We start from the raw sequence: 21,737 nt of genomic DNA, 5'->3' as shown, positions 1-21,737 counted from the left end.
CAGGATCTTCCCCCAGCACACATGTCTCATGTTACTAAACACAACCCTACTTCTGGATTGCTTCAAGACAATGTATGAAAAGAGGGAACTTGAAAGCACTTGGGGAGCAAGGGAATTGATTGCTGTTGAAAGAGTACTGCTTCCCTGTCGTGTTTGAGTTGGAACGCTGCTGGGCAGGGAAATCGTTAAACGGATTGGTGGCCTATTGATTGAAAAGGGGCAGTCTTTCCCTGTTCCTCCTCTGTAATTTGATCGCTGTGGGCTTTCCTCCGTCAGGTAACGTTTGATATGAATGGATGGTCCGATGTGAAAGCGGTGGCGTGATCCTCAGCCCAGGGACCCTAATGACGCGGGGGCGGCGAGCTCGCACCTGTCTGAACAGGGCTATAAAACGGCACCTGTGCCGAAAGCGGCCGAGCCAGTTCGCCAGCGCGGTGTCCCATATCCCACCGACCCTTCCTTCACGCACGCCCTTCCCACCATGGGCGACTTGTGGGCAAGGATCCTGATTCTCTTCTGCTCGGTATCTTTTTCGACAGCGTGGGAGTTGGCGGAGCAACAGCGGCTCGACCTGCCTTTCGTCCCCGACAAGGGGGAGGATTCCGAGTTTGCGGCTGAGAGCAGGACTCCGAAGTTAAAGCAGCCTGCACCCTTCCACCGCTCCAATACAGTAAGCGCGCCGTGGCGTTCCCGGGCTCTCCACTCCGCTACTTTTGCGGCTGCCTGTAACCTTTTGGGGGGGTTTGACACGTCCTGCCGGCACTTCGACCCTTTTAGCAGGAGGTTCCGCGCCCCTCCACTCCAAATCCCGCTGCAACAACGCGGACGACCAAAGAAGATTAGGAAACCCGCCACATCCACCCTTTGCCTGTGGTTTATAATTTTTAAAAGCATTGTCTAATTTGCAACCCCACTTTTCAAGCTGCATCCCATCTCCGCGCACCCAGCGCGTCTGCAACAAGGGGGGGGGGGGGGTGGTGGAAATAACGCCAGGGAGGGGCGGGAACTCGGAGTCGGACAGCGTCAATGGGGTTTTTTCAATTATACATTTAAAACCACACAAAAAATCACATAATTGATAAAAATACATGTGGCAGATATAAAAAGAAAGAATAAAGACCCCTCCCCATATCCCCCCTCCCCGTCTATCCCCTTACTAAACAGAAAAAGACCCATCACTTTAAAGTTTATTTTAATAGACTGAGACCCCAAGGAGAAAGGGAGTGTCAGAGCTTCATTTCAATATTCACACCCACATTTTGTAAATATGGACACCATATCTTCCAAAAATGACGAGAATTTATCTCTTAAATTGTAAGTATTTTTCTCAGGTGGAGGGGGACACAACTCCAAACTTCTGCAGGCCGACCGATTCTTTGGGTTCTTCTTCAAATTCCACCGCTGCTCATCTGCTGCAGTAATGGATGTATATTTTAAAGATTTGCTCGACTCGAGAGGCGTGTGGAAAGATGGTTTGGAACGGATTTTTAAAACCAAGTTTCTATGAGGTGACAGGAGGGGAACCAAAATTGCGTTTTATTGCTGGCCAAAGATTACACCTGCCTTTATAGAGAGTAATCCTTTCAGCCCCTTGAAATATGTTGTCCCTTTTGAACGCCGAGTAATGTGAAAGAAGGTGGAGGAGGAATGCCTTTAGATTCCTCGTGGCACTGAGAACTCTTCAAGTCGTGTGTATTCCATCTGAACAGGAATGGGATCAATACCCTCAATGGTCTCACTGACATCCCTATACTGAAAATCTCAAAGCCCGTAGATTCAGAATCAGCATGTCATGAACATATCACGAAATTCACTGTTTTGCGGCAACATTACATGCAAATAAAATAACAATAAATAAATTAGTGTAAAAATAAGAGAAAGTGAGGTAGTGTCTGTCATTCATAAACCAGATGGCAGAGGAGAAGAAGCTGTCTTTGTGTCTCTGGGTGCTTGTCTTCAGGCTCCTTACCTCTCCCCATTGGTAGCAGTGTGAAGTGTTCATGGCTTGGGTGGTGACGGTCTATGAGGATGAGGATGGGGGATGCTTTCTTAAGATACCGCCTCCTGTAAGTGTCCTCAATGGAGTGGAGACTGATGCCTGTGATGGTGCTGGCTGAGTTCATAAATTACATTTTTAAATTTTAAATGTAATTGAAGACAAACAACCTGGAAACAGGCCCTTTCAGCCCAAGAGCTCGTGCTGCCCAATCACACACAATTGACCATCGTACATTTTGGAGGGTGGGAGGAAACCGGAGCCCCCGAGGAAAACCCATGCAGACAGCACAGGATTCGAACCCCGGTCTCGATCGCTGGCGCTGTAACAGCATTGCACTAACCACGACACTAACTGTGCCACCCCAACGCTCTGTAGTTTTTTCTTGTCCTTTGTATTGGCATCTCCACACCAGACAGAGATACAACCAGTCAGAATGCTCTCCACGGTACACCTGTAGGAATTTGCAAGAGTCTTTGGTGACTTACCAAACTTCATACTCATGAAATATGGCCACTGGTGGGCCTTCTTTGTGATTTCATTGACATGGAGGCCCCAAGACAGATCTTCAGAGATCTTGACTCCCAGGAAGTTGAAGTTCTTAATCCTTTCCACTGCTAACCCCTCAATGAGGACTGGTTCATGATCTGATTTCCCCTTCCTGAAATCTACAATCAGCTCCTTGGTTTTGCTAATGTTGAGTGCAAGGTTGTTGTTATGGCATCACTTTACAAGCTGATCTGTCTCTCTCCTGTACACTTCTTCCTTGCTGTCTGTGACTGTGGTGTCATTGGCAAATTTGTAGATGGCATTTAAATTGTGCGCATCCACACAGTCGTGGGTGCATAACAAGTAGAGCAATGACTAAGATTGCATCCTTGAGGTGCACCTGTGTTGATTGTCAGTGAGTAGACCACCAACCTGCTTCAGAAATTGTCCTCTCACTCAAAAACTCCTTTTGTGTCCTTTAATTCATCCCACTTTCACAAGTCAAAGGTTCCTGCATGGGCCTCAGCTGTGCCTGCCTTTTTGTTGGCTACATGGATCAATCCTTGCTACAAGCTTATACAAGCAATGCTCCTCAACTCTTCCTCCACTACATCAATGACTACTTTGGTGCTGCCTCCTGCATCCATGATGACCTCGTTGACTTTATCAACTTTGCTGCTAACTTCCACCTCAACCTCAAATGCATTTGGCCCATCTCTAGCAATACTCTCCCCTATCTCAATCTCTATCTCCGTCTTGGGAGACAAAGACTCGACAGACATCTTCTACAAACCCACCAACTTCCACAGTGACTTTCACTACACTTCACACCCTGTCCCCTGTAAGGATTCCATCCCTTTCTCTCAATGTCTCTGCATCCAGGACAAACTCTTCCATGCCAGATCATCCGAGATGTCCTCCATCAAAAAATGTGGCACCCTTTCACTGCCATCAACTCAGCCCTCACTAATAAAGTGTAATCCTCCATTACCCACATATCTGCCCTGGTCCCCTTCACCCTCAAGTTCCACAAGGACAAGACTCTCCTTTTCCTCACCTACCACCCCACCACCCTCTGTATCCAACATGTCATCCTCTGCCATTTCTGCCACCTGCTACATCAGTGGTTTTCAAATTTTGTTTCTACTCACATACCACCTTAAGTACTGCAATCCCTAGGCCAAACGTGCTCTGTGATTATAAGGGATTGCTTGAGGTGGTATGTGGGTGGAAAGAAAAAGTTTGAAACCACTATTTTAATTGTACCAAATTGACTTGTTTTGTGCACGGTTTCATAACTCCAAAGGAAATGGGCCAATGACAATTTTCTCAAGCAAAATATTTCAGTAACAATTGGGTCCAGAGCAGTGGTTCTCAACCTTCCCACTCACATACCACCTTAAGTAATCCCTTTCTAATCAGAGAGTACCGATGGCTTAAGCATTACTTAAGATGGTATGTGAGTGGAAAGAAAAAGTTTGAACAACACTACTATGTGAACCCACAAGCAGACATTTCTTCTCCTCTACATCCCGCAGGGAATGTGCCCTCTAATTTTCTCATCCACTCCTTCCTTCCCACTGATCAACCCCTTGGCACCTATCCTTGTGACTGCAGGTGATGCTCTACTTGTACACACTCCTCCTCCCTCACCATCATTCGGGACCCCAAATAGTCCTTCCAAGTGAAGCAACATTTCACTTGTGAATCTGCAGGGATCATCTACTGCATCCGGTGCTCCCGTTGTGGTCTCCTCTACATCAGAGAAACTGGGAGATCTCTTCTTTGAGCACCTCGGATCTGTCTGCTGCAATAGAGGGGATCCACCAGTGGTCACCCATTTCAATTTCCTGCCCCATTCCCTTGCTGACATGACCGTCCATGGTCTCATGTACTGCCAGTCTGAGGCCACCCACAAATTGGAGGGACCACACCTCATATTCCAACTGGGCTTACTCCAACTGGTTGGCATTAATAATAACTTTTCTGATTTCTGTTAGGCTCCCTGTCCCTTCATATCCCTCTGTCTCCTTTCCCCCAGCTCTGCATTCACAGAGCCAACTCTTCCTCACCCCCACCACCCCCCCATCAATTCTTACCTTTCATCTCTTCTGTCCTGTCCATATCCGATTATCACAGTGGTTCCCAACCTTTTTCTTTCCACTCACAAACCACTTTAAGTATTCCCTATGCCATAGTTGCTCTGTGATTAGTAAAGAATTGCTTTAAGGTGGTATGTGGGTTGAAAGAAAAAGTTTGAAAATCCCTGTTTTAATTGTACTTAATTGACTCGTTATGTGCAAGGTTTCATAACTCCAAAGGAAAAGGCTAATTACAATTTTTCTCAAGCAAAATATTTCAGTAACAATTGGGTCTAGTGCAATGGTTCTCAACCTTCCCTTCCTACTCACTTATCAATCACAGAGCACCGATGGATGGCATGTGAGAGGAAAGAGAAGGGTTGAGAACTGCTGATTAACACCTTCTGACTGTTGGTTTATGCTCCTCCCCTTGCCTTTTCTTTCCTTCTCCCCAGCCTTTAATTCAGGTGCTTCGAGACCTGCTGAGTTCCTCCAGTATTTTTGTGTTTTTACACGTTTAACAGGAACTGGTGAATTTATTTGTTCATTATTGGGTTGACAATTATAATTTATTTGGGGGGGGTGGAAATAACGGGGGAAAAGCTGGGGCTTCAACTAGCTACAATCTACATAAAAAAAATTTAGATTCAAGGATTGTATGTACTGAAACCAAACTTGTAAATGATACAAAGATAATGATATGAAATGATACAAGGTGAGTTAACAAGATGCAGGAAAGATGCAAAGCTTCTGTAAAAGAATATACAGTAGATAATGTGAGAAACATCGGCAGATGAGGACAATATGAGATTATCTGCTGAAAGGAAGAATGAAAAAGGAAATCATTGTTTAAACAGAGTGAAACTACAGAATGTTGCAATACAAATTGATTTATGTCCCACTACATGAAACACAATTAGCTACCATGCATGTACAGCATGTGATTGGGAAGGCAAAGAAAATGTTGGCCTTTCTTTCACAGGACTATACATTTAGGAAAGTTTTGATGCAGTGTTACAGGGTAACAGTGGACCTATCCTTGGCTTACTCTGTTCTGTTTAATCTCCCTTCTAAAGATAGTATGTGTTTGCATTGGATTGAAGGAATTGGATGTATAACGAAAAGTTGAGCAGGTTGGTTGATACTCATTGGAGCTCAGAAGAATGAAAGGTGATTTTAATAAAATGAGATTCTGAGGAGGGTTGACCTGGAGAATGCTGTGAAAATGTCTCCGAGTGGAACTTGGGGGCGTAGATTCAGAATAGGGGGGGGGTGGAGTCAGAGATGAGGAAGTTATTCTCTGTGTGCAATGAGTCTTTGGAATCCTCTACTGAATGTTTTGGAGGCAGAGTTGTTGAATATACATAAGGGGGTCAAAGGGTATGGGAGAGGTATTGAGGTCATTGTTGGATCAGGCATGATGTTAATGATATGGTGGAGCAGATTCAAGAAGCCAATCAGACTCCTCCTCTTCTTGTTTCTTAGTAAAGATTTTATCTCTTTGTTCTCTTCTGAGGTAACTTGGAAAGCCTTTCAAATGTCCCCACGGTCTCCTTGAGGGTAATTACCTCTGTCTTGTCTAAATCATATGTAAGAATTTTAAAAAGATAATTCTTTTGCTTATGTGACATGATATATTTAGTCTAATATGTTCCCTCAAACTGATTTCGATATTTTATTATCTTCAATGCATTTTACAAATGCAAATTGTATCTAATACAATTAAATTCTTTATTAGTTAGACCTTGTTTAATATGGTGATCAATTCAGTTAATGATTAACTGAGTATTCCTTGCTCATAGTTTGATGGACTGCAGAAAACATTTGTTTAAATCCAGCTACTTAATGAGTAATTGAAGCATTGGCTAATTAAATCATGTTCTGATTTCAATTTAAAATGAAAATCCATTTCTCAAGATGACTTAACTACAATAAATCTTGCTCCTTGTATTTCCAGGATGCTTGGAGGTTGCCTGGTCAATATATTGTGGTGATAAAAGAAAACACTCATAAATTCCAGACAGAGAGCACCATTCACCGGCTCCGCACGAAGGCAGCTAGGCATGGCTACATGTCGGAACTTGTTCTGGTCTTTCATGAGGTCATCAAAGGTTTTGTCATCAAAATGAGCAGTGATGTGCTAGACATGGTAAAGCTAATGCCTCCTTTTTGTTAAGAGATGGGATCCTTGGGAAGGATGGAGAAGTGGGGTTCAACATGAGCACATGTTAGACACGAGAGAAGCCCCTTTCACCTCGCTGATTACACCTGAGTTAACCCGCCAATATTGCGGGTCGAACCATGCGGTGTGAAATGACAGGGCGAGTAGATTTCAAATTAGCTGTGATACATAGAGTGTATCAAGTGTCAGAGCCCGGCTGAGTTAACTCACCAATCGCCTTCTGGTGATGTGAAACAACAACCAATTCAACAAGGTATGATTAGTGACGTTGGTACCTGCATGAGTGTATCACAGTGGTGAGAAATTTGTCAATGTATGGTCTAGTTTTAAATTGGAATTTCAAAACAATGTCAGAATAAGTCTCTGTCTACGACTACATAACTCAGCCTTGCCTATCTGCCTCCTCCCCCTCCCTGATTCTCATATGTTCCATGAAACAGCGGTCTTCTTCGGCCAGTATTTCTAACACAGCATTGATAACCGCGCTGACGAGACTTGCCTGCTTTATAATACAACCAGAGAGTTGCATGGCTTGAGTTCGAAAATCAAATCTGTTCTCCATTACTAACTGCATGATTAGACTTCTGTGTGACTTCCGGTAAGTACGTACCGTGTCAGTTGCAACATCGTCGCTAGAGGCAGGACCTCTTTTAAAATCAAAGTTGCAGAATGACTTGCAAATAATGGTGCAGTGTGTAGGTCTCCCACGGTCAGTTTGCCCTGCAAATTTTCCCGTTTCGTAGGAAAGTTGATAGTGAGAAAGGGGCTAGTGAGCGAGCAGTAGGATCAAACATTTACTGGTGTGTTTGTTTGAAATGTTTAATATATGCAAATAAAAATATTTGCAGGAGGGGTTAGTGGAAGCAATACAATAAACCTGTTCTGTAGAAACTCACCTGTCTGTATCCTTATGACAGTCTCTCTTTTAATTTGCATATTATATGAAACCAATATGATTAATAAGGAAGTCCATTTGGTACAATCTTGTGAACAATAGTTATTTTCATAAAATAACCATTGCCACATCTTTTTATACAAATAGTTAAAAAAATGAACAGTTGACGCATGTGACAAGTGTTTTTTACGTCTAGATAAACTGAAATCTCTGCTGCAGCTATACAGGGATGTAAAATGGACAGAAATATTATTGTGCATTGAATATTTTGTATATAGTCAATTTTATTGTACATCATTACTCATTGCAACAATATCTACATTTCAGAAGATCTGCATTGGTTATAAAGTCTTTATTTATGTTATTCTTCTCTGGATAACCGAATCTATTTCCAAATGTCCTTGTGATATCTTTTACACAGGCTCTGAGATTGCCTCACATTAAATATATTGAAGAAGACTCATCCTTGTTTGCACAAACAATCCCTTGGAACCTAAATCAGATTGTTCCTTCAAGGAACACAGAGGAACAGTACACCCCACCAAGTGAGTCCTTTTTATATCCTAGCATTCAAAGACCTTTTGATAATGAATAGTTGGATACGCTAAACTAACGTCACAACCTCCCAAACACTGTATCCTCTGTTCATACTTGGAAATTGTTTGGTTTGACAATTTTGCCTGTTCTGGTTTAAGGGTAAATGGGGTTTTCTTCCACCTTCAACCTGTGCCAATATCAAAGATTCCCACAAACTCTTCTGTTCAACTCCCATAAATAGAATTTATTAAAAGGAACGAACCACTACCTAACTTTAGATTTCTATTACGGGGTGGGGGGGGGGGGTGGGGGGAGGGGTGGGGAGAGGAAACAATGTACATAATTTACTCTTATTGTTACATTTTGATAAATTAGCTGACTGCCCTTCATGGGTAGAAATGGAATTGAATTTTTCTAAAAAGACATCTATGGTTTTAGGTTCCATTTTACCTTTTTGTTTCTCTAAATTGACTAAGAAACCAATAACGAGGCATAGATTGAGGATAGGGATGCAATTTAGGAAATTATTTGGTTATAATTTTTGTCTTGCCATTCCTATTAACTAAATATCTTTTCTAAGCCTTTTTGTTAAATACAGGTTTTAAGGAATGGTATAGTTTTGGCATGAAAAGTTTTAAAGATCTTTTTATTTAAGATAATTTTGCTTCTTTTGAACAGCCAACAGCAACATTTAATCTTTCTAATAGACACTTTTTTAGATATTTAATAATTAGGCATTTTGTCAAGTCCAAACTTTCTGATTTTACTTGAATTTCTGAAGTGAATATTCTTGATGTATTTGCAATTTTCCCCATGGAGGATTAATATCAAATATTTATAATAATTTAATGGATTTCAGAATAGCCTCAATGGCCAGGATTAAGAACAATTGGGAGCTTGATCTGAATAGAGCATTCTCTGACAAGGATGGGGACACAACTCTTAGATTGATCAACGAGTCTTCATTTTGTACACGACATTGTTTGTTGCAATTTAAAGTGGTGCATTATTTTTAATCTTGATATGGATCCATTAAGTGATCAGTGTAAAATTTTTGGAGCTTCCTTAATTCATATGTTTTGGGAGTGTCCGAATTTAGAACATTTTTGGAACGATATTTTCAAAACTTTATTAATGATTCTTAAATCTAAATTGGAACCATGGCCTTTGATTGCTTTATTTGGTCTTTCTCTAGAAGTGGATATGTCTCTGTCCTCAACCCAGAAGAGAATCCTATCTTTTGCTTTGTTGAGAGCTAGATGAATAATTTTGATGGAAGTGGAAAGATAATGTTTCACCCACTCACATTTAATGGTTACATGATATCATGTCTTATTTAAGTTTGGGGGAAAAAAAATTAAATCTAATATTAAAGACGCAAAGTCTGAATTTGATAAGATGTATGGCCCATTTATGATTATCATAATCTGAGGATTTAAGTGGTGCGGATGCTCCAGGGATTCCCTGTCTGGGGGTTGTTATTTGATTCATATTTACAATATATACAGATAACCTTGTTTAGAGGGAGGGGTTAGATTAGTAGGGAGAATTTTTTTTCCTTTTTATTATTAAGACAAATAAGTAAGGGGTTTAACTACAGATTACGGATCATATCACAGAACAATATGATCACAGATAAGTATAAAGTATCTTGTGTCATGGAATTGTATGTGTTGTGTAATTTTTGTATTCAATATTCTTTTTGGACATACTACGAGTTATAATTTAATTATAAATATAGTATTTGATGTCCTGAATGAAATAAGTTATGTAAAATTATGGTTATGTTTCTTATTTACAATTATGTATAAGATATGAATTGATTTATGTTATCATTAATATACCTTGTGTAAAGGGTTTTTGTTAAACTCCATAAAAATATATAAAAAAAATAATTTACTCCATCTCAAAATGGATTGCACGTCAACAATTCTTTGCTCTTCATGTCACACACAGAGCTGGCGTCTAAGAATGACAGAGGCACTGCAGTTCAAAGTTGTGGCCTACTCACTTTTCATTTATAAGTGGAAAAAGCATCTTTTTGCAGCTTTCTTCCACCAGTTGGATTGCAAGTTAATTTATTAATGTTTAACTTCATATTTTGTTAGATAATGGTGATCTGGCAGAAGTTTACTTACTTGACACAAGTGTGCAGAGCAATCATCGTGAGATTCAAGGGAAAATTTTTGTAACAGATTTTGATAGTGTCCCAGAAGAAGATGGCACTCGATTCTATCGCCAGGTAACTCAATCACTGCAATAGTCTTAACATTTTATGCCAGTTAAAATAATAGGTGGTATAAATTCATGAGATTCAGGGTGGGAGTTTAGGGGAAAGATTCGGGGAACTGACTCTTGGTTTGATTTCATGATTGATGCTTGAAGTGGAAATAAACCCAGAATTGTCTACCTACGTTAATTTCTTTTTCCAAAAATCACTGGGAAGAAATGTAAGAGGCAAACAAGATTCTCATTGGGTTGGATTGGGAGATCATTCTAAAATATTCCTAACCGCATTTGCAGACTTTCATGTTTCACTTCCAACATATCTATAGTTGCACAGCAAACCCTTAAAGACTGTCTTGCCTTAGAATTGTACCTTTTCTTATTAAAAACCAAAGTTTGGGAATTTGAACATTGAACTGGTAAAGGTAATGATTACTGTTCCTCTTTAGCTGCCCTCAAGTTAATAAAACCATAATGCTGGAGAAACTCAGCAGGTCATAAATTACTGTATGCAGCAAAGATAGAGATGCATAACTAACATTTCAGGCTTGAGTCCGTCATCAAGGTGTGAGCAAAATGTAGGCAGGTGTCTGAACAAAATGGTGGAGGGGGTGGGGGTGAGGTGCACAGTCCCACAGATGGATAAGGGAGGGAGAGCACACTAGCAAACAGGGGAGGGGGGATAGCTCTGAATGGAGAGGGAAGGGGATGGTGAGCTGAAGGAAAGAAGAGACAGAGCATGTGAAATGGGTTAGCAGAAACAGGAGGTCGATATTAATGCCATCTGGTTGGAGAGCACCCAGATAGAATATTAGGTGCTTCTCCTCCAATTTACATGTGGCTGTGGTTTGGTGGTGCGGGAGTGGGGCACAGAATTGAAATGGTTGGCCACTGGGAGATCCCTGCAAGGTTATGAATGATTTCTTCATCTGCTGCCGATGGTGGTTTTACTCCAAGTTAAACTTGATCACCCTGAGAATAGAACATGACAGCACAGTAACAGACCCTTCAGCCCATGTGTCTGTGATGTCTAAATCAAACTAAAATTCGGCTGCTTGCACTGATATCCCTCCATCCCCTTCATATTGCAGAACACAAGTGCTGGAGAAATTCAGCCTGTCACCCTTTATCAGGATTAATACACATACACATCCAACCAATATTATTGGTAGTAGAGAGGTGGGAAACTGCTACTTCTCCCAACTTGTGCAAGTCCCCAACATAGATGTTGCAAACATGGGGGTTTAACAGCTGTGACGGAGGAAAGGGTTTGATTGATATTAGTGGACCCAGCATTGTGGCCTAATGGCCCATACTCTGACCTGATGCTCATGAAATGTCATGATTGGTGCTTGAAGTGGAAAGAAACCCAGAATTGTTACCTACGTTAATATCATTTATGATTTTTTAAATAGAATTTGCATGATTTTACCAGTCTGAAGAATGCCCAATGTCTTGACATGATCGTTCACACATGAACGACCAAAACGTGAAATCTCCATTTCCTTACGCGAGTTTGGACAGCGTACCGGAAGTGCGGAAATTAAAGAGGCGGGTCTTGCAACGTGCATCATTGATATGTACAATTCATTAGCCTGTAGTTTATGGAATTGTCTGGAGTTAACTACAGGCATTCCATGAAATTTACTAGGGGTCTAGGAGGAAAATATCAGAACTGTCATTCCTGTTCCGACCTTTTTACATGTGTGGGGATAGTATGACCAAATTAATTAATTAATGTGTGATATAGTTTATTTCACTATAATTTTTGACATCAGTTGTATTTAACTCCTGAGAGGTTAAAAAGATATGGTTTTAGTTCTTCAGATGTGTGTTTTTGATGTGGAAAAAAGATTGGTACTTTCTTACATTCAGTCTGGCTTTGTGAAAAGGTGAAGCCCTTTTGGTGTAGGATTATGGAGTTTTGGGAAGGTTTATTCAAATTTAAACTAGCGCTTGATCCATTATTATTTTTATTGGGATATACCACAACATTGACTTTGGGTTTAAAATTACACAAATTTCAAATGGCATTTATTAGTTTAGCTTTAGCAGTAGCTAGGAAATGTATAGCAATTTCGTGGAAGAATGAAATTGAATTGAATATTCTAAGATTGCATACAGAGTTGAGATCCTGTATTCCTTTGGAAAAGTTAACTTATATTCTGCGTAATAATTCTTTATTAAAATATGGAATCCATATTTGAAATGTGTGGGTTTGGAAATGTCATGTTTCTTTTTCAGATGGGATTGGCATTCTCTGTGGCATTTAATAAATGATATATATGTATTGAGGCTTCCTTTTTAATATATACTTATGTTGGGGGTAGATATTGGGGTGGGGAAGGAAGGATGAGAGGGAGGGGGTATATAGAGGAAAATATTGTATTTTACTTTATTCTTGTATCCTATATTTTGCTTAATAAATAAAATAAAAAAAAATAATTGGATGGGTTTACCTTCTTTGCCCTGTAGGCTAACAAGTGCGATAGCCATGGAACGCACACTGCAGGAGTGGTGAGTGGCCGTGACTCTGGCGTTGCCAAAGAGGCAAATGTTCGCACTGTAAGAATTCTCAACTGCCAGGGCAAAGGGACTGTAAGTGGAGCATTGGCTGGTGAGTAGCATCTTTACACCAGGACATAACCGAATCACTGGCTGTACATAAGTAGGGCAGATACAGGCTGAGCCACCATTCTTGGATTTATTTTGCTGCATTGACCTTTATCCAAATCCAAGAGCAATTCACACATTCACCAGTTTGGCAACAACAGTATGCAGGATAGCAGAGATCATGAAAGTCAGGAAAGTTTAAAGACAGGTTGTCACTGGAGTCTCAATATGAATAATTTCAATTAAAAGGAGTTAGAATATTGAGTTGAGGAGACGAGGACTTTTCAACAATAAATTGAACTATTAAAATGTTATCATAATCTTTCACTTTTTAAAATGGAACTTGACTGTGTATTCTTTCAAAAAAAATTGTTCAAAAGTGGACCAAAATGTTCCCATAACTTTGGGGCACTGTTTTAACGTGGAAGCACCATTTCCATTTGCGACCATTTCTTGGAAGTGTTTTCATTGTGTGGCATAGAGTTTCAGCATTAGGTGTACAAGAGAAAAGTAATATAAGAGCAGGGGTGTGATGAGGCTTTATGAGGCACTTGTGAGACCTCACCTGGAGTTAAGTGAGCAGTTTTGGGCTCCTCGTTTAAGAAAAGATGTGCTGAAATTGGGGAGGGTTCAAAGGCGGTTCACTGGGTTGATTCCGGAAATAGAAGGGATATCATACGAGGAGTGTTTGACAACTCTTGGCCTTTATTTGTTAGAATTTAGGAGAATGAAGGGGGTGGGGGGGAATCTCATTGAAACAGTTTGAATGTTTGGAAGGCATGAACAGAGTAAATGTAGAAAGGTTGTGACTTCGAATAGAAATGTGTAGGAATTCCTTCAGCCAGAGGGTGGTAAATCTGTGGAATTTGCTGCCACAAGCAGTTGGGGAGGCTAGATCATTAAGGCAGAGATTGATAGATTCTTGATTAGCTAGGGCATCCAAGGTTATGAGGGGAGAGGGGCCAAGTGGAAAAATGGATTAGCTCATGATTGAATGGTGGGGCAGACTCGAGGGGCTGATATCCTGGTGCCATAGGCAAACCTGGTTTTGCAATGAACAGCTTACAGATAGTGAGCAGGATTACCCATGGCAGGGTATGCAAAATGTTAGCAATCTCATTCTATCGGTTTTAATTTTAAGTACATCTTATAATTACTGTCAAAAATAATGTTGGATTCTTAAAACCAAAATTCACTACATTTGTGCCTTGGTATTGTTGCTTTTTATTTACCATTGGCAATATTTAGTTTCTCCAATGCCTGATTACCTTTTAGTATGGGTCACCCTGCCTGCTCCAGTTTTCTGACATTAGTTCTGAAGAATGCTTTGACACGTCTGGTTTGGGAGCCAATTTTCATGCATTTAGCACCAATGCATTCAAGTCAAGAGGGAAGGGGTCTAATTCTATTTGTTAAAATAGTGGAGAGATTTTTTTGGGGTGGGGAGAACAAAGAGCTCACAACAGGCATCAGATATACTCCAAATCAAAACAGAAAATGGTGAGACCTGAGATCTAAACAGGTGAGAGACATTGAGGAAGAGAAGACTTGAAGATAATTACTGTTCTTCCATCTTTTAGGCTTGGAGTTCATCAGAAAAACTCTGATTGTTCAGCCTTACCGACCGTTGATTGTTTTGCTACCCTTCGTTGGGGGATTTAGTCAGACTCTGAACTCGGCCTGCAGACAGTTGGCATGGACAGGTGTAACACTAATTGCAGCTGCTGGGAATTATAAGGATGATGCCTGCTTGTATTCACCTGCCTCAGAACCAGAGGTATGATTGATTTTCTGATAGGAAGAAGCCATGTTGATAGTTCGATTGATCTCGGGAAGCTCACAGACATAGAACAGAACAGCACTTTTGGCCCATAATGTTGTGCTGCTGGTGTGGACCCAGGGAGAGTGGAGACCCCGAGCTCCCCGCGGGGTTCAATCGCTCAGTCTGACATCTGTTGGCCCCATGCAGACTTTAAACAGCCTGTTAAAGGTGCCATTGGTGGATTATTTTAAAATCCTGTAACCGTGAGGTCTGGGTCCAAGATGGTAGTGCCTACGTTTGGCAGCGGCCATGAGGTGTTGCAGACTCCGGGGGAAGCAGAGGACTGGTACGGGACACCAGAAAACAGGGAGATCACCCCCTCCACTCGCCAAATGAGTTGGAGAAGCAGAGGAGATGACCCACGGGACAGTGACCGCGGACGAGTGATGGGCTCTGAGGCTGACAAACAAACAGGTGTCTCGAGGCAAAGAATCCATGTAGGCCGTAGGCTTCTGGTGACTGCAGTCAAAGGACTCACACCAGGCTGTGGACTGCTGAAGACTGGCTTGAGACTGGCTAAAGGGGTAACCAGGTATTGGAACAGATGCAAGAGGGTGCCGAGGGTGCAGGAGGCTTCCTGATCATGTCAGAGGTATACATCTGTAGCTCGGGGTGGGTTGGATTGAATGCTGTGTGGCTACAGAGACTACAGGAACGCTGGAGGTAAAGCCATGGACATTCAGTGACTCTGGGGGGTTCTTTTTTGCTTCTCTTTCTCTGGCTGTAAGGGACACTGGAAATTTTTGCTGATAGTGAATCTTTGTCTGCCTTATGGTAGAATAAAGGAAATTTTATGTAATATCACTTTTTATGACATGACAATAATCTTGAATAAACCTACTCATTAAACTAAACCTTTCCTACCTCACACCCATAACCCTCTATTTTTAGTGCATTCATGTGTCTGTCAAAGAGTCATTTAAAAGTCTCTATTGTAACAGCTTTCACCACCAACCCAGCAAAGCATTCCAGGCATCCATGATCCTCTGTTTTTAAAAAGAAAAAAATTCCTGACCTTGTACAGATATCAGAGGTTTTTGCTAATCTTACCCCATGAAAATGGTTTGGGCTGTCCACCCTAACTAGGCCTGTCATAATCTTATTGATGTCTATTTTTAAGTTACTTCTCATCCTTCTTTGCTCCAAAGAGAAAAGCCCTATCCCCATTAACCTTTGTTTAGAAGATCTGTTGTCCAATCCTGGTCAATCTCCTCTGCACCCTTTCTACACCTTCTACATCCATCCTGTTATGAAGCATCCAAAACGTCGTCTAACCAGAGTTCTATAGAGATGCAACATTACCTTATGACTGAACACAATTCCCCCAACTAATGAAGGCCTTCTTAACAACCTGCAAGACAGCCTTGTGAAATCGATGGATTTGGTCCCTCTTCTTCCACACTGTAAAGAATGCTGCCATCAGTTATGTACTCTGCTTTCAAGTTTGACCTTCTAAAATGCACCACTTCACACTTGTCCAGATTGAACTCCATCTACCACTTTCCCCCCTGTCTATATCTTGTTGTAACCTAAGACAACTGTTTACTCTACCTACAACCTTTGTGTCACCTGCAAACTTTCTGATCCATCACTCTACTTTGTCCAGAACATTAATAAAAATCACAAAAGAGCAAGGGTTACAGAACTGATCGCCGCAGAACTCTACTAGTCACTGACCTCCAGGCAGAATATGTTCCATCTATTACTACCCTCTCACTTTCTGCAGGCAAGCCAATTCTGAATCACACAGCCAAGATTCCTTGGATCTCCTGCCTCATGACTTTTTGAATTGAGTCTACCAGAGTTTGGGGGTTGGGGGGGCTTGTCAAGTGCCTTACTAAAATCCATGTACACTACATCCATCACCCTAGCCTCATCAATTTATTTTATTATTTTCTCAAAAAACCCCTCAATTCAGCTTGAGAGCCACGATCTACCCCTCACAAAGCCTTGCTGACTATCCACAAGGAGACTAAATGAACACAAATCCTGTCCCTAAGAGTCCTCTCCAAAAGTTTGCCCACCACTGACGCAAGAACTACTGGACTATAATTTTCCAGGATTCTCCCCATTACCTTTTTGAACAAGGGGACCACATTTTCTATTCTCCAACCAGCTGGTACCTCCCGAGGTTAGGAAGGATGCAAAGATGATTGCCAATACCCCCAGCAATTTCTTCCCTCGGTTCCTGTAGGTGGGTGTAACTTTTGGGCGGAACTTTGCACCATTAAAATATGTGATAGTTGACAAGCCAGAGCTGCCCTGGTGCTGTTTTTGAGGGTTGGTTTGGGGCATCAGAAGTGAAATGATTATGAAAAAAAGCTGCCCAGCGCATTTGCACAGGCTCTGTGTTTATGTACACTTTATTTTTAAGGGGATTTGTTTTATGTCTATTATAATTTTCAGTCCAGTCCTTATTATTTCTAAAAGATCTATATCAATTTTTGCTTGTCCTTGTTGATGCTTTCTTGGTCTAACAGCTTTAAAAGGGGATGCAGTGAAGTTTCACCAGACTGATTCCTTGGTTGGCAGGACAGATGTATGAAGAAAGATTGGATAGACTCGATGGATTTAGAGGGGATCTCATTGAGACATACAAAATTCTGATAGATGTTAGATGCCAGAAGATTGGTGCTGTCCAGATAAGGGGGGTCACAATCTAAGGATAAGAGACAAGCCATTTTGGACAGAGACCAGGAGAAAGCTTTTCACTCAGATGAACTTGTGGAAGTAGCTACAACAAAGTTGTTGGGGCCAGTTCATTAACTATACACAAAAGGGAATTGGATGTGGCTCTAAAGGGGGAAAGGGGTATGGAGAGAAAGCAGGAATGGGCTACTGAAGTCATATGATCAGCCAATATTGTATTGATAGTGGAGCAGGTTTGAAGGACGTCAGATAAAATAAATCAAACAAAAAAAAAAAAAAATCCTAATGTTTGGCATGATGTCATTTCAGGTCATCACGGTTGGTGGCACCAATTCCAACAACCAGCCAAGCATAACTGGAACCCTGGGAACCAACTTTGGCCGTTGTGTTGACCTTTTTGCGCCTGGTGATGACATTGTCAGTGCTTCCAGTGACTGTGTCACATGCTTTACCTCAAAGAGCGGAACATCACAGGCTGCAGCTCACGTGGCAGGTACAGAGTGTTGACAGCAGCAGGGTGAGGAAATAGCAATGTACCAATGGCTGGTAACCACATAAAATGGCACAACATCTTGGGATGCAGCCGTGGGTCATAGCTGTCCACAATTTCGGTATGAGGTAGAGCTCATTTTCTTGAATTCTTGCTAGAGATAAAGCCAGCAACTGGCATTTGAGTTAAACAGGAAGGTCTTTCGCTTGACTGAGGGTCCTCTTGGGATCAGGTGCCACAGAAATCAAGATTTTTTTTTTTCCTCTGGTGAAAGTCTTGGTGTCTTTGTTTGAGGGCATATCAGCTTTGAAGAATACACATACCCACCCTTAATATTATGGGATGATGGGGGGGGGGGGGGGGGTGGGGGAAGTTCCATCCCCACTTCTGCACATCCTTGTCAGAGAAAATGCAGTGGGCCCAGGTTCATCTGAACTACATCAATAATTTTAAAAATTGCAGTTTATTTCTTGTGATGTCATTTGTCAGATTTTTTTCTGTCTTGGTCTTTCCTCAACAGGCATTGCAGCAATGATAATGAATGCAGATCCTAACATCACTTCATCTGAATTACGCCAGAGACTTATTCATTATTCCACAAAGAAAGCAATTAATGACATTTGGTTTCCAGAAGAACAGCGACTCGTCACGCCCAACAGAATTGCAAGATTGGCTTCACCTGTGTTACTGGGTGAGAGAACAACAAATACTGATTCAGTTGTGGAAGCTCCAATGTAATTACTTGAACTTGGGAGCAAAGAAGGTTGGGAGGTGACTTATTCGAGGTCAACAAGATTCTGGAGGCATAGATAAGGCCAACAGCCAGCATCTTTCTCTCAGGGTGGGAGTACCAGAGGACGTCTGTACTATGTGAAGGGAGGAAAGTTTAGGGGAAACAGTCGGGGATAAATCGTTTTTTTCTTTTTAAACAGAGTTGTGGATGCCTGGAAAGCCTTGCCTGGCATGGTGGTGGAGGCTGAAACACTAGGGGCATCTGCACATAGATATAAATAGAGGGTTACAAGATAGGAAGGGTTTAGTATTTTTTTGATAGTAATGTATTGGTCGGCAGAAAAATTGAGGGTTGAAGGGTCTGTACTGTGGTGTAATGTTCTAATTAAGAAAAAGAATAAGAGGATAGAATTCCAACCTATTGATTTGAAACCACAAAGTTGCTTGTTAGTAACCTGTTGTTCTATGGATGTAACTCAAGTAGTACAAATTATTGAGGAAATTCTGACTACTTTACAAGTAAATTACATGCTGCATCGACACGTGTTCCCCGAGGAATGAGAAGCGCAACCTCACATTCACATCCAAACTTCCCTGTGGTTCTATGGCCTGTGAGATTAGCGGGTGCCCCCACTTCCTCTCACTTCTCAGTCACATCCTTATGACAAAAGGAAACCTGGAGGCATCATAAGGCCGTTGAACGATGTGCTGTCTGTTCACAGAGAACCAGCTGTTGTGCCGGACAGTGTGGTCAAAGAGGTCAGGACTTGCACGCTCCGCCAAAGCTGTGGTGCACTGTAACAAGAATGAGGAAATGTTCAGTTGTTCAAGTTTCTCGAAGAATGGAAAGCGAAGAGGTGAACATATTGAGGTAAAACAAAAATTGGAGAAAGTTGACATGAGATCAAAATCTCAATTGCAATGACACATAAAGCCCATGGGGAAAATGAGGGTTGAAAACCTTGAGGTTTATATAACAATACATGACCAATGTTCAGGCTTGAGCTCTTCATCAAGATGTAGACAAAATATTTGGTCAATTGCTATATAAAGTACACTGTTCGACCAAGCTTTGTGTTTTTACTTCAATCACAGTATCTGCAGACTTTAATGTTTTACTCTTGTTGAAAACATTTAGTTGAGATTAGAGGGTTAGTGAGGACAAGATCAAGGGATTTGATAAGAAGTGCCAAGGTACTTAAACATGTATATCAAGGGGCAGTAATATACAAGGACCGAGCATAAGACAACAATTGTAAAGTACTAACTTTCCTAAAAATGAATGAATAAATTTCATTTAGAATATGCTCTTAATTGAGCAGAGTTTCAGAAAATTGTAAGCAATTTAACAAAGGTGAGCATTGGCTCTCCGATCTGTTCTCCATCTTCTCAATGAAGCAGATTATTATTAATATTCTTTGGCTTGGCTTCGCGGACGAAGATTTATGGAGGGGGTAAATGTCCACGTCAGCTGCAGGCTCGTTTGTGGCTGACAAGTCCGATGCGGGACAGGCAGACACGATTGCAGCGGTTGCAAGGGAAAATTGGTTGGTTGGGGTTGGGTGTTGGGTTTTTCCTCCTTTGCCTTTTGTCAGTGAGGTGGGCTCTGCGGTCTTCTTCAAAGGAGGTTGCTGCCCGCCGAACTGTGAGGCGCCAAGATGCACGGTTTGAGGCGAGATCAGCCCACTGGCGGTGGTCAATGTGGCAGGCACCAAGAGATTTCTTTAGGCAGTCCTTGTACCTTTTCTTTGGTGCACCTCTGTCACGGTGGCCAGTGGAGAGCTCGCCATACAACACGATCTTGGGAAGGCGATGGTCCTCCATTCTGGAGACGTGACCCACCCAGCGCAGCTGGATCTTCAGCAGCGTGGACTCGATGCTGTCGACCTCTGCCATCTCGAGTACTTCGACGTTAGGGATGTAAGCGCTCCAATGGATGTTGAGGATGGAGCGGAGACAACGCTGGTGGAAGCGTTCTAGGAGCCGTAGGTGGTGCCGGTAGAGGACCCATGATTCAGAGCCGAACAGGAGTGTGGGTATGACAACGGCTCTGTATACGCTTATCTTTGTGAGGTTTTTCAATTGGTTGTTTTTCCAGACTCTTTTGTGTAGTCTTCCAAAGGCGCTATTTGCCTTGGCGAGTCTGTTGTCTATCTCATTGTCGATCCTTGCATCTGATGAAATGGTGCAGCCGAGATATGTAAACTGGTTGACCGTTTTGAGTTTTGTGTGCCCGATGGAGATGTGGGGGGGCTGGTAGTCATGGTGGGGAGCTGGCTGATGGAGGACCTCAGTTTTCTTCAGGCTGACTTCCAGGCCAAACATTTTGGCAGTTTCCGCAAAGCAGGACGTCAAGCGCTGAAGAGCTGGCTCTGAATGGGCAACTAAAGCGGCATCGTCTGCAAAGAGTAGTTCACGGACAAGTTTCTCTTGTGTCTTGGTGTGAGCTTGCAGGCGCCTCAGATTGAAGAGACTGCCATCCGTGCGGTACCGGATGTAAACAGCGTCTTCATTGTTGGGGTCTTTCATGGCTTGGTTCAGCATCATGCTGAAGAAGATTGAAAAGAGGGTTGGTGCGAGAACACAGCCTTGCTTCACGCAAGATTATTTATATATTAAATAATCTTTAATTATCAATATTTGCAATATATGCCACCTGAATCTCACCTGAAATCACCACTGTCTATCAAGAAAGGATGAGAGGACAGAAATTTTACAACTGCAAACTTGGTGTTCTGATACTTACTCTTCCTGTCTTTGTTCCAATAGATATCAAGCTGTATTACCTCAGAACTCCTGAAAAAATGTAATCAGAGCACTGGAATTTGTTAGTGTTTACTTGGATAGGATCCTTAATAGATCAACAGAAGATCATTGGGAATAAGATCTCATTCTGCATTTGGCTGAAGAGTGCACATTGTAGATTTTGGACAAAGCCATACCCTGAGCAAACAGGCATCCAAGGGAAATATCAACACCAGATTTGGGAATTTCAAACTTTAGAACTGAGACGTTGGTTGACATG

The 21,737-nt window shown here is 41.8% G+C and overlaps 1 protein-coding gene across 1 annotated transcript in view; it reads left to right on the top strand.

Moving 5' to 3' along the window:
• The first annotated feature begins 289 nt into the window (after nt 1-289).
• Nucleotides 290-21,737, top strand: part of pcsk9 (proprotein convertase subtilisin/kexin type 9) — a 34,865-nt gene continuing 13,417 nt past the window's right edge. The window contains exons 1-9 of the mRNA XM_069938897.1: nt 290-670; nt 6,524-6,715; nt 8,065-8,188; nt 10,289-10,422; nt 12,882-13,023; nt 14,600-14,796; nt 17,800-17,983; nt 18,501-18,671; nt 19,435-19,583. Of these exons, the coding sequence (XP_069794998.1) occupies nt 482-670; nt 6,524-6,715; nt 8,065-8,188; nt 10,289-10,422; nt 12,882-13,023; nt 14,600-14,796; nt 17,800-17,983; nt 18,501-18,671; nt 19,435-19,583 (1,482 nt within the window). The 5' untranslated portion in view covers nt 290-481. The remainder of the gene's footprint in view (nt 671-6,523; nt 6,716-8,064; nt 8,189-10,288; nt 10,423-12,881; nt 13,024-14,599; nt 14,797-17,799; nt 17,984-18,500; nt 18,672-19,434; nt 19,584-21,737) is intronic.

This window comes from Narcine bancroftii, chromosome 5 (assembly GCF_036971445.1).
Source record: "Narcine bancroftii isolate sNarBan1 chromosome 5, sNarBan1.hap1, whole genome shotgun sequence".
Taxonomy (NCBI): domain Eukaryota; kingdom Metazoa; phylum Chordata; class Chondrichthyes; order Torpediniformes; family Narcinidae; genus Narcine; species Narcine bancroftii.
The sequence above is the reverse complement of the archived record's forward strand: the minus strand, read 5'-3'. Positions and strand labels throughout refer to the sequence as shown.